Source organism: Mycteria americana, chromosome 1, assembly GCF_035582795.1.
Source record: "Mycteria americana isolate JAX WOST 10 ecotype Jacksonville Zoo and Gardens chromosome 1, USCA_MyAme_1.0, whole genome shotgun sequence".
Classification (NCBI taxonomy): Eukaryota; Metazoa; Chordata; class Aves; order Ciconiiformes; family Ciconiidae; genus Mycteria; species Mycteria americana.
Genome location: NC_134365.1, coordinates 153,394,315 through 153,409,875, shown reverse-complemented (window position 1 = coordinate 153,409,875; position 15,561 = coordinate 153,394,315). Strand labels below are relative to the sequence as shown.

The following is a 15,561-nucleotide window of genomic DNA, read 5'->3' as shown; positions in this document are numbered from 1 at the left end:
TTTGCCTTAAAGCATTTGGAAAGCATGGATGATGAGAACAGCTTTGCCACGCTGATCTATCTGCACTCCCCTGCAGTGGAGAACGAGTCATGGTTTTTTTAGGCTATGTACAGCAGAAAGCAAGGCAGCATTTCCCAGTCCAGCTACAAAGTTACATGAAACAGTGTAGTAGCAATAACTAGCTCTGGAGCAATGAATAACCAGCAACAAAGCTACTCCGGGGAAAGCTCCCTTGCATTTTAAATCAACAGGAAAACAATGACCCATTTTCAAAGTATAAAGTAATTCCTGTCAGAAAACTAACTTTCTTGCATGGTTCCTAACCAGGTGAAACTAGTGTACGTGGCTTCTGCAAAGCCGCAATCCCACTTCAGGCTATGAATCCTGCCCTCGTCTGCGCCTGATTCGAGAGACACTTCTCTGCCTGCAGGAACATTGCACCTTGCCCTTGAACAGCAAGCGCCCGTGTTCAGTGGCCAGACGACACTAGGAGGGACACGTGGAGCGGAGGCAGGCACTGAGCACGAATTTTTGAGAGCTTTTCAATCCAATGGCATAGGGGCACTTTTTTTGGACCTTTCAGTTACATCCGATAAACCCTTAATGTATGAAGGTGGAGGCTGGCCGTGGCAATGACAGCCAAGGATCTTCTAGATCCCTTCAGGTATGGGGGCCCTAAATCGCACCTCCCCAGCGGTCAGCAGGAGGTCAGAGAAGGGGAAACAACAGCAAACCAGCAGGGTTGTGCACCTCCTCTCCTCGTCCGAGCAGGTGCACGCCTCGCTGCGGCACCGCGTGCTGCCTGGCCTGGAGGGATTAATTCTGGCCCCGCATGCTGCCCCAGCTTCTCTCTGCACAGCTCGGGCTGCCTCTGAGCCGGCACGTGCTGCAGCGGGCAGGCTGGGCAGAAAGGGCTATCTGCTGCCAGGGTTTCAGGGAGCGAATGTGCATTTGCCTCCCTGCTGATAACACCATCCCGGCAAATAGGTATTTCTTCTTTGGAGGGAAATACCCCACTGTACACTGAGAAAGCTGTCATTCCAAAACCAATTTTTTTCTTCATTCTCCTCTCTTGATGATTCAGCAGATGCGGCACACTTTTTCTTCGAAAAGCTGCTACATAAAAACATGTTTATTTCAGTTAACCTTTTCAACCAAAGAGCCAGCCCACTGCAGCTCATCAATAATGCCTCCATAAATCACAACCACACAGAGTGCAGGCAGAGATTAATTCTAAGTAATTTTGTGTGTAAAATTTGCTCCAAAACTCATCTATCTCTAGACATTTATTTACATATACAGAATATCCAGGTTTTGAATTCCAGTGAAGTTTTCACTGACTGATTTTTAATAAAAATTGCCTAAAGGCTGAAAATTACTTTAGCATCCTCAACTTCCATTGAAAGGAAGTTGACAAGGAGTCAAGCCACGTAGCACCCAATGAGTGCTACTAATAGTAATAACTAACAGGGGGGGAAATGGACAGAAACTTCCAGAGCTTCAGCAGAAAAGTGGATGAGATCATTGTTCGAGTTCATCAAAGCAACCAGCCTTTAGGAACGTTTTACTGCCCATGTCCTTAGGATGCTACAGTCTTCTGCTTGTGAAGGCTTTGCGATCTCGTTAATGGGAAGGACAGAGATTTACAATGTTTGTGATCTTAACTGTGTGACTCTGCCTATAATGTTCATGCAGGGCCACAGAAACACTGGCTGGAGGACGTCAACTGAGGTCAGAGGGATGGAGCACCAGAGGAGACAGAAGGGAGCTCCCTGCCCTGCTCACGTTGAAGTCCCCACCCTGTTACCTACTTGTTTGACAGATGCAGCTCGAATTCACCTTTTTTGAAGCTTGGGGACGACTTCTGCAGTAATGTGACAATTGGCAGAAAACTCCAAGCTGAAGATAGCTCAGACACCTTTGTCTTTTCATTTCAGCTCTTTACTGTTTCTTATGAATCTGGCTCCTTGACAAGAAGAAGCCACAGAGGTGACCTGCATGTGCAACGGAGCAAACGGACAGGTGACCCTGGTCTGGTTGAAAGTCCGTGTGGTGGACATGGAGGTCTGTGCTTCCTTCCTAAGGCAAATATGAGGGAGAGGAAAGCAAGGAATAGGCTGTGATTCTGCTTACCGGCTTCCACATCTGAGCCAGCACTGAAGGATAAGAATCATTTATCAATACAGGTCAGGTCAGCAGTAAGTTAGCACTTTCCCTAGAGAGCAGAGAAAACTAGAAAGAAATTGTGTCCCTCATACCTTTGAGTCCCAGGGCTGCTTCAGAGATGGTGCAGCTCACACTTGGTGGCAGGCTCCGAATTCATACCCATTGCATCTCTTACTGCACCTTGCCGAGACGCAACGAACACTGGCCTGCAACTGGGCTGCCTCATCAGACACACGTGCAACAGGATGCACATTTCTTTCAGAAATTATCTATGCCATGCTGGCAGACACCCTCCCCTTCTTTTTCCCCCCCATCTGTTCTGTGCAAACGAAAGGAGTTCTTAGAAACACCTTGTACACACACCAGTACCCGTCAGCCAGGATGTGACCAGCCCTGTGAGCCCAGCCAAATGTACGTACGCATCTGAAACTAAACCACCTCACCACTGAGTCAGGGAGGATTTCATCAGGATGTTTCTGAAGGGCAAAGAAACAGCTTGCTTTGGAGAGGAGGCAATTCTACCAATCACCTGCCACGAGATGATATGAGAAAAAGAAACCAGGCCACCCTCTCTCCTAAGGGAGAGCTGTTAATTGAGCTCTGTAGGCTCCGATCCTAAATCCACGTCTGCATCTGAACAGCTACAACACCGAAATGCATCTGAGGGTGTGCAGAAGCCAACAACAGTATCTCCAGCTTATTAAAAATCTGCTTGATGATTAGAAACAAAAGGCAGGTCAGCACGAAGAAGAAACACGGCATGTGATGACTGCAGGTCCCTCCGGGTGCAGCAGGACGGGAATGCCCGGTCAGAAGAGCCCTAGCCGGAGGCAGGGCTGCTGAAGAGCTAGGAGATTCACCACCTCCCGAGGTGCTGAAGCGACCAGGCTGCAGCATGCTCCTTCCTTCCCTGCCCCAAACAGGGACGGCATGCACCCCCAAGCTGTCTGAGGGTTTGCAGAAAGAGAGTAGTAACCCACCTAACGTGTCCCTTCCAGGACTAATGGCAGAAAACTATCTTGGGGAATCGTGAGAAGTGGGAGATGCCCGATCTGTGGGTACCCAGGGCTTACTCGCTAACGTAACCTTAAGAGCACCTCTTTTGTTCAAACCCAGAATAGTTCGGAAGTAAAACTGCCATTACTTGGGTGAAACTCAGCTTTGGTAAAGTCAATGGAAAAATTCCCTTTTACATCAGTAAATCAGAGCCATATTAGCCAAGGATATATTTTGAAAAGATTGAATGAGTTTGTGCCAGGGCTTTAAGGATCTTTGTGTACTGTACCCTGCCAGTTTAAATGATGACTACAAAGATCTGTTATAAAACTTTTTCCAGGAGAGGCGAAAGCTTTCTCTGTGTCACAGATTTTAATACACTGTGACTCTTGCTCATAGTAAATTAGGTTATTTATCCCCTTTATTTATATGCACTGCTCTAACACTGTAACAAAACAAAGTGATAGATGCACTTATACCAGTAGTCAAACTCAATAACAAAGCAACAGCAACTGTGTGTAACTTTACCTTACTGTTATCAATTTATATAAAAGACAAATTCTTCAAGCTGTGAACCTGTGAAAGTAAATTCTTCACCATTCCGGACTTGCCAGCAATTACTTTGTCCTCTAATCGCAAACCCTTCCCCAGGCTGCTCCAGCGTCACGGGGGCCTGATGCTGATCTCACAGACCTTATCCCAGTTCACTTTCCTGGTTTCCAGGCCTTTATTACACCGCTGAAATTGAAGACAGAATCAGGCCAACGGTCAGAAATAGAGGATGCAGAGCTCTTCCATTTTGGAGTTCAGAGTCTAAGCCAAAAGGAGAATGTCAAAGGCAGAAGCAAACCTTATTGGACTGCAGACTAACTCCACCTGCCTTCTGCAGATAAATTTTACATTTAGATGTGTAGGGACGACTCCCACTGCAGTCAATAAAAATTGTGCTCAACCAGTGTTATTTGTCGCCAATCCAACTGGAAGTCTTTTGCTGAAAGAGAAGGGAGTCTTCAGGCGACAAGCTCTTCTGATACTGTGTTTAAACTATCTCAGATTCCCATGTAGAATATCTTAGCGCTACCAGCTTCCCTGCAATATTCACTTAATTTATGCTATTCACTTACATTCTATTCCAAATTGAAATTCTATTTCACTGGTATATTAAAAATGAACCTACTAAAGAACAGCACATTTTAAAATAGTAACAGATGGAAAAGACTGTAGAGTTGTACAAATTTAGATTCCTACTTTTAAATAAATTAAATAAATTAAAAAATTGAGTAAGCAGTATCTACCTTTAACTTTGTTTCTTAAAACACATGCTTATGGTTTATTGTATGAGCCAGCACATCATTTTATAGACAAATGCAGCAAGCCTAGGCAAAAAATTACTGGGAAAATATCCATGCCTTAATTGCTAATTATGTTTATAAATTTAGATTTTTGAATGAATGCTATACAGGACTATCCCTCAAGCAGCAGTGTGCCCATAGAACCAATCTGTGGATATATCTACATCACAATCCCTTTCAATGGCATTTTTGTTGCCTTTATCACATGTATGTAAGAAAACCCATTTGCATCACATCACACTGATAAATAAGGATTCTTATATTTTTGAAGCAATTAGCTCTAGGTTTGAAAGTTGTTTTCACAATGTCCTAGGCTGAGGGGAAAAAATGTTATTTTTATTCATTAATTGCTTTGCAATTCATGAAACTTCTCAGTTAAATGGAATAAGTAAGTGGATGAACTTCTCGGGGATTTACAATCATTGCTTGCTTTTGGCGTGGAGTGTTACTTCCACAATCATACTTTTTAAAGTGTTAACCCATTCTTGATTGTGTTTCGTCTTTCACATCCTTGTGATTTTTCTTCTATTTCCAAGATGTTCCCTCCTAATTTAGAAAACTGCATCTTTTTTACTTTAGTACTAATTGTTTTGATTTCGACACTTGTTTCATAGCTTTGAAGACATGCCTTTTGCAGGCACGTTGTTCCGATCACCTTACACCTTACAAACATGGGCACAAAGAAGCTACAGTCTCGGATGCATTTACGCAGATGCTTAGCTTAGAGCACAGATTCAGCACAATAAAGGTGATCTATCATTGTACTGATTATTTGTAAGCGAAGACTTACTTAGACTATTTGCAAAGTAAACTACCACTCAATCTGAACAAAGACAGTAAAATATGCTTTAAGATATTTTTAGCTCTTCAGCAAGCTGGGAAAGGATAGCAACGATTGCACTGCAAACATTTCTCTTTCTCTGTGCCGCTGGATAGACGCTGGAAGTACGACAGGGGCGATGGGTCCAGCAGCGTGAGGGATTATTCCCCGTCGTCCTTCCTTCAGCATCTAGTTGCTCTCTCCTTTCCTTTGTGCTCGCTGATCTAACAGCCCTGTGTCGCGTTGTTTTTCTACCCGCTTTATGAGCGAGTTAATGTGTTTCTTCTCAGGAGACCTTTAAGCTTAAAATATTTCCTTAATTAACGGAGCCTAAGCTGAAAGAGCCAAAGCTGGCTGCGGCGATGCCGCGCCGCCTGGGTGCCAGAGTCCCACCACCCCGGCTGACGGGGGAGGGCCGAGTAAAGGACCGTGCCCCCAACTTTCCGGACCGGCCACAGGGAGACCCGCCTTGCCCGGCCGGCCCCGCCGGGGTCCCGGTGCCACAGCTCGGCCGCCGCCGCGGTGCCGGAGCCCCGAGGCGCTTCCCGCGCTGGGCAGGCCGGGGGAGGCGAGGCGAGCAGGCTGCCGGCCCGGCCCCCGCCCGCTCACCTCCCACCCTTCCCTCCCGCTTCGAACTTCTCCGGCACGCACCCCCGGAGGCGCGGCGCGGCCCCCCGGCCACGCCAAGGCGGGGGAAGGCGCAGCGCGGCCCCCCCGTCCCTGCATCCCCCGGCCTGCCCAGCGCGGGGGAAGGTGCCCCGCTGCCGCCGGCCCCACGCACTCTCCCCACGCGGGGAAGATGCAGCGCTGCCCCCGGCCCCCTGCCCACGCGGGGGAAGGTGCGGCGCTGCCCCCGGCGCCGGGGTGGCCCTCTCCCGCCGCAGCGCCCGCCCCTCCCGCCGGGGCCGCCCGGCTCGCCGCTGCCCTTCCCGAACAATGAAGCGGGACAGCGCGGCACGGCCCCGGGGCAGCCCCGGCATGTCCGCCCGGCCCCGGCCCCGGCCCCGGCCCCGGCCCCGGCCCCAGACAGGCGGCCCCCGCCGCCCGGCAGCCAGCGCAGCCGCCCGCCCCGCCGCCGTAGCGCCCGGCTCCGCCCGCGAGGTAACGGGGGCGGGGGCGGCCCCATCCCGGGAGGGGCCGGGCGGCGGCGCGGGGGGCGCTCGGCCGTGTGCGGGCAGCGGCGGGGGCGGCCCCGGCGGGCGGTGGCTCCCGCGGGCGGGGGGGCGGCTCCCGGGGGGAGGGCAGCGCCCGGGGGGCGGGGGGCGGTGCCGTGCCGCGCCGCGCCGCGCCGCTGCCCGTGTCACCTCCCGGCGCTGGTGCCGCTGCGATCCGGCGGGAGCCGGGGTGCCGCCCGCCCCCGGCGGCTGCCCGCGCCCTGCGCTTTGTGCGTGCGGCGGCCACCACCATGCGGGGGGAGAGGCAACTCGTGGGAAGCGGCGAGGCGGAGCGCCCGCGCCGCCCCGGCTGCTGCACCTCGGGGGGCAGGCACCCCAGAGAGCCCTGAGCGGCCCGGCGGTATGTAGGGGCACCCCGGGCGGAGAGCACTTTTTTGGGGGGGGTCGGGGGGGCGGGTGAGGGGGAGGGTTTCTACTGTGCAGCGTCTGCTGGAAGGAAAACCCTATAGGTGAAGCCGTATGGATTCTGAGTGGCATAGCTTAGTGGCTTCTTGGCTTCACAGTTTTCGGGCGGGGAGCGTGCAGGGTGTGTTTTCAGTCGGGTTCGCCTGCTGAAGAGAGCTTGAATAGATACGTTTAGAGAAGCAGTGCTTTCCAGGAATTTAAATGAGACCTTTTTTGGGGGGTTGCTTTTCCAAGGCTATTCTATTACTTCTATATTTGCTTTTGCAGATTGCGCTTATAAATAGTTAGGCAGTCGTATTAGCATATAAAAATCGATATTCTCAAAGGGAGAAAAGGTCTCTGCGAATTTACCTCTAATAAGCAGCGTAGATCACTTTTGTGGTCTGCTTATGTATTTTATCGGGAACATTATCATCCCTAATACTCAACTACCATTCGTAGTTTATTCTGTCAGGGTAATGTGTTTCAGTTGGTACTAGAAGAAATTTTGATGAGGTTACTCGTGCAAGTAATTTAGTTGATAACTGTTGGAGTGAGATTTAGTCATCTCGTTTCTTCATGTGGAGAGAAATGTTAAGTGATAGGCAGGAGGCAGCAGCAAACCTCAAGGTTAAGGTTTTTGCTCGTTTTTCAATCTGATTTTCCTTTTTCAGTCTTGCAAACTTTCTGAACTTTAACCCTTTGCAATGAAACTTTCCAGGCGTGGTGTCTGCATCCAGGTAATTTTAATACGTATATATGTATATATCTGTTTTTGTTTGGAAAACTCATGCAAAAATAATTCAGCTGGTTTTGAAAGTGTGGGACTTTGGGATATGGGGAAAGAATGACTACATTTTTTCCATTTGGAGATGAAGCTCTTGCAGGTTTTTTTAACGGGTTTTTATTATTATTTTAAATTTGAAATATAGTTTAGAGGTATTTTTCCTTCATATGCGCTTTCCAATTAAAATACTGTTTGACTGGAAATCCTGCGGTGGTTACCCACTGGTTTTGTTTGTGTCTTGCTAAGACGAAAAGCTGCACTATTGGGAAAAGATGTGCTATTTGTTGCTGAATGGGAAGCTGTGCTAAAGGGTCTGGAGGTGAGGTCCTGCCTGTGTATTCAAACCCAAGGATATTCGGCCCTGATTCTGCAGCTGACAACAAAGAGGCGTCTTGGCAGACCCCTCTGCTGAAGCAGGCAGGGCTCCACTTCCCATTTGCTGTTAAGGTTGCTGGGTTTGAGATCTTGTAAGTGAAGACTTTGAACTATTTGTAGGCACAAGTCTTCTGTGATGGAGCTTAGGACCTCCACAGCTCCTGATGTGGTTGTCAGAGAACTCTTTCTCTTCTGCGGTTTGTCTGGGGAGAGGACAGGATTTCCCAGCATTGTCCACACTGCACATTCAGAGTTGGAGGATGTATACAAAATGCTAGAGGCTTGTTGCAAAGTTGCAGAGCTCTACGTCTATGTTTTGTGATGTGTTTTCTACTGAGGAAAGGAAAAGAAAGGCCAAACAATAGAGAAAGTGGTATAAAAACTTTATGAAAGAAGCTTAAAGGCATGTTAGGATTGCATATGTAAACGTCCCAGTGGAAAGACATTATGGATAAAGCTATACGTTCGCCTTATCTCTGTCCTTCTTTGAAATCTGCAAAATGATTGTTATGTGCCCTATTAGATTACACATAAAGTTGTGCCTAAATAGAATCTGGAGATACCATTTCCTGATTTAAAATCAGGAAAGCAAAACAGAAAATAATTGCAATCATACAGAATTTGGTATTTTTTTCTATTTCAGATTAGTGAAATGAGATAAAACAGCATCCTGTTGGTAGCATCCTAATGATTGCATTGTGAATTGATGCTGTGTATGTCAGTTACCGCATATACTAGTGGAGCATGCTGGATTTTACATAAGTTGTTGGAATGCTACTGGTCCATCAGAAATTGTATGCAAATCTCTCTGCAGTAATTTTCAGATTGTGTTTTGGGAACTTCTCTGTATTTGCTAAGCAATTGGCTGGCGGTCTACAGAGAAGTACTTGAGCATATGGTGTTGGCTCATTTTCCATGTATTTAGTTATTAATGGCATTAAAAGAAGACAAAATATATCAAATACCTCTCTAATATTAATTATCTTGATAAGAAATTGCTGCAAGTACTATTAAAACTGCAGATGTGTACAAATACTGTGTGATCGGTGTGAAGGCAAATCCAGGGAATAGGGTCAGTGGGAAATCTGTTGATCTGCGAAGGTCTGTTGAGATGCGGTTGCTGCTACAAAAAAACTGGGCGTCCCTGTGACACCGTAACTTTGGAACAAAGGCGAAGGGGCTTGATTCAAGGAATGGAAAATCTGGCTTTGCTGCTGCTTTCGTAGTGCAGAAATATTTTTTGTCGAGTAAGACTGTTGGCTTCCTCAGAGTAAAAGGTTTACAACCCTTAAATAGCTCTTCCTGACACTAAGCAGTATCCCTTTCATGCGTTTGAAGTGTTAGAAAGGCTGGCTAGTAACATTGGTACTGATGAATGAAAAAGAAGGGGGTTTACAATATCAGATACTTTTCTTTAAATTATTTCCCTTGTTGTTAGCTATTACCGAGCATTAGACTGCCACACTTGAATATAATTAATGTAGCAAATGGTTTATTAGGCACCATCTGAACTTTTGTCTTGTTTAATTATAGAAGCTTAGTGCAGTGGTCTGTGTACGATATTCAGCCCAAATAATTGCTTTCAGACTTTTATCTGACCATGGTAATTTTTGGAGCAGCTGCATGCCTGGCTTTTTCCTGAACTTTGCACTTTTTAGGCTCTCATTTGCAGTTGTGCCATTACATTTCCAATTTGCATAACTAAAAGCAGTTGCGTTGTGATTTTGCCGGTAGTAATTCAGAGCAATTGCTCTGCATGCCATCATACGGTAATATGTTTTGATCTTCCTCAAAACTCTGTCATTCATATTTAGGTATCCACCAAACCATGACACAAATGGGAAAGTTGCAATTTTTTTTTTTCTGAAAGTTTTTAAACGGTTACTGAAGTTAAGAGTATTTCTTCCAGTGATATCGTGTGTCTTTAAAATTATTTTATGAATGTAAAAGTAGTGGCATGGGATGAAATCTGCGCCACAAAGAATTTACAGTGAAGGGTTCAGATACAGCAACCCCTGCTTCATGTGCTTAATCGTATATATTAATTCCATAATAAATGGAATTTATTATAACTCATGGTGTCATATTTAGGGTACAAGATCATATGAAAAGCTGACTAGAACTACCATGTTATGCCTGACAATAATGTAAAAAACCCTGATATTTGTTATGGGTCTTACGAGCATTTTGTATTTTAGATCCAGTCTTTCCTATGGTGCAACCATAGAAAACTGATTTTCTTCATTAGTAACACTCTGAGAAAAGCAATTTTGAAAAGAAATTCAGATTTCTTTTTATTTGGTCTGAAAATTTTATATAGACTAGAAATAGTGCTTCGATAGTTGGCCTTTAGGGCAAAGCGTGCCAGAATCCTTATGTTTGTTGTATACATTTTTCAAAGATTGGCTGCTTCCAGGAGGAGACACGCTTGAAGAGTTAGATGTCAGGGAGCTGTTGCGAGTGTTCTTGATGAGGCTTCTTGACCTTGGGAACTTGCTCTTGACAGATGCTCTGACAGAGCCTGTTTGTCTACAGGCCTTCAAAGCCCTCTTCTGTGCCCATCACTTTGGAGAGGCCAGATCTTCCACGCTGCTGAAGATGTCCAGAGGTTCGGTGGGAGCTGGGGAAGTGGAGCAGAGCTGGGCTCTGGGATGTGGTGGCCTGGGTTGCTGTTACGTTTCATTGGAGATGCGACCTTACAGCTGGTTGTGTGTGTTCCTGCGTTGTGCTTTCTGGAAGGTTGCTCTTCAAGAAATCTAAATGTAAATGAAAAGCGAATGTTATTCATTGCATAGCTCTGCGATTGTCATCGGAGTAGGATTCACCGCAGGTTTTGTACAATCCACTGTTTATTGTATTAAATCGTATAAATACTATCCGAGATTAGGGCGTTTTATAGCTCGGGCTGTGAAGGGACCTTGAGTGCTCTCTGGGGACTGAACGTAAAATCATGTGAACCAAATGGCTGTTAACTGTGGAAAGGAAAGTTTCTTCTTCCCTTGTGATACGTATCTGTCTGGGTGGAAGATAGGTGGCCCACCACATGTGGAGGATTTAGTGAGATGGGGTGATTTGTTCTGCAACTTTGTGAATTCATTATGTCGTTGATGGAGCCAATGGTCTGGAGGGTGTAACATTTGATGAGGGATCTTCATAGGATCCTTAGTTTAAAGTAGCTCTGCTATGCTAAGTTCTGTATTTAATTTTGGTAGTGGAGCTGCCTTTCAGTCCATCACTGGAAGGACTACTTTTGGTCTGGTCAGTGTCCTGTCTGTCCCTCAGCAAAGGCTCTGATCCTCTCTCTATGAAACACCACGTCTCTTCTGCCCATGGTGTTCTGTTTGAGGGCCAGGGACCAAAGTAAACACCTTTTGTATATAAAAAGGTAGTGATGTGCTCTACAATCATGGTCCAAAAGGCCCTCAGTCTTTGCATAACCGAGTAGTGCAGAATTTGACATTCTTTTATGAGGCTGATTCCTAGATAAGAAGATGCTGGTTCAAAGTGCTGTTTCAACAGAAAGCATTGCAAATCTGAAGAATATTGTAGGTATTTTGTAATTTAGGATGCAGAGCAGGAGGTGTTTGGCTCTGGACCGGCAACGGGATGGCGGGCCATTCACCCTTACGCTGCGGCGGTGAAGGGAGGTCAGTAATGAATGAAAGCTGTTACCATCTGACGGCTGGTTAGTCACCTGTGAAATGTGGTTTCTAATAGACAGGTTTCCACATCATAGGAGCAGCCACGGCAATTAGATGAGCAGAGCCAGCCCCCTTGTCGACGTTAGAGTGGCTAACAAGCACATCACGCCCCATCTTAGCCTAAGACCGATCCTGCCAGTTAAGTGTTTCCAAACACGGCGTAGGGACCCGTGATTGCTCATCGTGCTCTGTCTGCTGGTGGAGAAAGAGCACGTTTTATTGTCGGAGCTGTTGGCCTGTCTCTCCTAGAAAGGCTTAATCTGTAAAAGCAGAAAAAAGGAGAGCACGCAGCAGCATCCGTGAGGTCCTGGCTCCATCTGAAGTTGCTTGCAAAATGTTCAAAGGCTTCATTGGGTTTAGGATTTCAGTCTGTGAAAGCATTAGAGAGGGCACACTTTATCTCCCAGTGAAGCTAATCATGTCCAAACTTGATAGTAGTTACTGACAAATTGCCTGAGAAGTCGGTGATTAATTTTAACAAATGAGTTTTCTTTGAATGCAAGCTCACGCATGCCAATTATAACAGTATGCGTATGATAATATTAGGGATTTTTTTCTTTAAGCTTCAAATCTGCTGATGACTGATTATTTTTTCCAGTGTCATTGTAAGGGGGGGGGGTGGGGGACGGGACAGACGGACACCAGAAGTGCTCTTTCTTCCCCCAGGTACCCTAAATACCAAAGAAATGTGGTTGCAAAGTGGTTACAATATTTTTTTCTAGCGGTTAAGGAGTATTTAATGTATTGTATCATAGCGTCTGGAAGGCCTCTGGTATCTTCAGTGAAGTACAGGCCTGATGCCTCGTCCCCTAAAATCGGGGAAAGGTCTTGCACTGCCTTTAAGTAGGCTTTGGATCTAGACCCCTGTGATTCCTAGTTTGTATTCCAGCTGCAGGCTCCTTTCAACAGGAGACAATAAACTTGGGTGGTAGGAAACAAAGCTCTTAGGAAGCATACGTGAGTTGGGTCATATTTTGATGTATTGAAGACGCTGGTTTTAAAACAAAGCCTGCTTGGGCTAAATATATCATGAGGTGCTATAGAGGAAGCATTAAGAATAAGAGGAGCGCAGGAATTTTTTGAAGAAAGCAGTGTACACTATGTGATTATTTTTGTTTTTTTCCTAAAGATTGTGGTGCATTATAGCTGATAGACAAGAAGCATTATTTCTTGAGAACACAACTGTGGTTTATAGGAAAATCAAGCAGTGACATGTTTTTAGACATTTAACTTGGATATAGTCTTGCAGATGGATGCAAGACCGCGATCTAACTGCCTTGACTCCACACGCAGACCTTTTATTAGCACAGCTGAAGGGCACAGAATATCAAGGGTGGTTTTACTCTGATGAGTTTGCATGGCTGTAGCTGTGTGGTGTTGACATTTTCTTTATAATATGCCGCCTTTTTTTTCAGAAGCATATCATTCAGCCATAAAACACATGTTCTGATTTAAAGCATAGTTAAAAGGTCTACTTAGCGGAAGGAGAAGTTTTACTAAGTATAAAAATGATTGCTTTGACAAAATGGAGAATAATGTGGCATTAACAAAGAGAGCTCACTTTTCTTTTTCTTTCTTTTTTTTTGGTTTTGTTTAACATGCATAACTCTCAGTACCCTTAGGTTTAAAAGACATTTAGAAAAAGACATTTAGAAAACTGGAAGTCCCTTAAAAGATTGTTTCCTTCATTATCTTGACAAACCTTGAAAAGTAGTTTCTGTGCCTGCATAGTGATTATGTTTCAGAAACAGTTCTTAGGGATTTTATTATGTGCTGAAACATATGTTTATAAAAAAGACTATAACCTGGTGGAAAAAGTGTCTTATAATAATAAACCTGTCGATGGGCCATATGCTGCCATCAGCATGTTTGAAAAAATAAATTCTTCTGCAAGTGTTAAGTAAGTTTACAGCCCAAGTGTTAAGTTAGGGTCAGACTGTGACTAGCCCGCTGTGGATTGAAAGGGGGAGGAAAGTGCATGCAGATCCTCCTCGTGCTCTTTGCATTAGCTCACACAGTGGCCGGCGAGGTGGAGCGGGGTAGCACCCCTTCCCAAAGGGCAGCGGAGGCAGGAGCTCCGTGGGCGACGGCGAGAAGTCCTTCTGCTGCAGCTTTCCTTGGCGCTCCGCAGGTTTGTGCCGACCCAGCACAGGGCTGTGTATTTTGTAAAACTCGGCTGAGCTCTGCGTGGTCTCTCCTGAGAAGAGCAAACCTCTGAGGTAGATTATCTACATTTGAAAGGTGACAGAACAGACATGTGAAGCCGGTGCAAAAAAAAAGAGCTCTGATAACCATGCAGTTGGATGAGAAGTGTGGAAAAAACTTCAGTTCTTACTATCTACTAGGTAGATCGTTTATATTTTACGATTTTTTTTGTGCTCCTATCACCATTTTTGGGTTTTAAATGTAGGTGATGTGGTCGTGGCAAAATCTTTTGTTTCTGAAGAGCAAAAGTAAGATGCAGTAGGTCGAAGAATGTGTCATTCTCAGAAAGCACTTCTGTGTGGGATCAGCGTTTGGTAAATGTAGACACTTTCAAGCCTATTCTACTTTGGATGCACTCGCATAGCTCCTGTGAATGGGAGTCATGCATGTGTGCATCTCAAAAAGAATAGGTCTCTTTGTAACCGAGGCATTTTCTGTGTAGAAACATACTTCACGGAGAAGTGTTTTTAATGTCCTGATGCTTTCCACCACTGATCAGCTGTGCGCTGCTTGTCTTCCTGGCAACTCGGCAGGTGATAGTCATTGTCAAAGGAAGTATCAAAGATTAAGGAGAATTGTTTAAAGTAGTTGACCGTGCTGAAGGCTGTGTCAAGAGATGCATGAGGTTGCCATAGTATCCGTTATCAAAATCAAGATTGTGAACAGAGCAGTCCCCACCAGGAGCGACTTCCTTACCCACAGTCTTTCGAGGGTTCATCAAAGCTTTTTGTTTGCTCAGGGGAAATTTGCTTCTTGAGGGACGAGATCTTCCCCCTGGGTTTTCCTGCCCAGAAGTCTAATGAGGTATATTGTGTCTGTGTGTATGAGGCTCCCAGTCTGGAAGAGGGCCTTGGAGACCAAGGGAGTGGAGCAGAGAGAGGGAATAAGCTGCAGAAGAAGCACCCAGACCCCAGCACGGAGTTTGCAGTCGCCGTGGAAATGGAAAATAGATTGGATCAGTAATCCATGGAGAAGGGGGTACTTCGGAGTTATGTGGATGTTCCCTGGGAAAACTGTTGTGCACATCAGAGAGTAAGGCTAAATATGGATTGAAGGAACAGTAGGGTGACAATTAGTCTGGGGAGGAAACCATCCGTGCCTGGTGCGTGCTTACCTTTCCAAGAGAGGCACTTTGGTGCTGGCAAGGCTTGAAGCACCCTGGGACCATTTCTCTTCAGCCTGGTGAAACGGAGCTCCCCCATGGAGACTGCAAAGTCCAGCCAAGTTCTTACCCCCAGTTGGACCTGAGGGAAGGGCCCTGGGCTTCGGCACTGCCTGCTGAGCACAGCTGATGAGGTGACGGAGGAGCCTGCAGCGGGGCAGGCTGGCTTGCCTATGGTATGTACAAGCCAACATGTGGTGTTAACAACTGCAGCGCTCAGAATTTGCACAAACCCACATTTAGTAATAAAATAGCCTGCAACTAGTCAAAGGCACCACTAGTAGCCAAGCAAATTTGGAATGTCTAAGCCAACCATTTTTAAGTTATGATGAGCCAAAAAAAATTAGGACGCAGTCCAAGAAATGGAGAACACCTCACTTTTCTGGAACTCTCATATCTCCAAGATGTCTTGGCTGATCTACCTCAAACTTTCCAGAG

At 45.9% G+C, this 15,561-nt stretch overlaps 1 protein-coding gene across 5 annotated transcripts in view; it reads left to right on the top strand.

Annotated features, from left to right (window-relative positions):
• The first annotated feature begins 6,617 nt into the window (after nt 1–6,617).
• ST6GAL2 (ST6 beta-galactoside alpha-2,6-sialyltransferase 2) overlaps nt 6,618–15,561 on the top strand; it is a 53,765-nt gene continuing 44,821 nt past the window's right edge. For 2 of the 5 annotated variants that reach the window (XM_075524939.1, XM_075524924.1), the window contains exon 1: nt 6,618–6,849. Coding sequence is in view for 3 of the 5 variants with exons in the window: in XM_075524910.1 (XP_075381025.1) it covers nt 7,601–7,633 (33 nt within the window). In the remaining 2 variants the exon portion in view is untranslated. Of the gene's footprint in view, nt 6,850–7,567; nt 7,634–15,561 lie in introns of all 5 variants that reach the window. The other 3 variants (XM_075524910.1, XM_075524887.1, XM_075524917.1) reach the window with 3 other exon arrangements.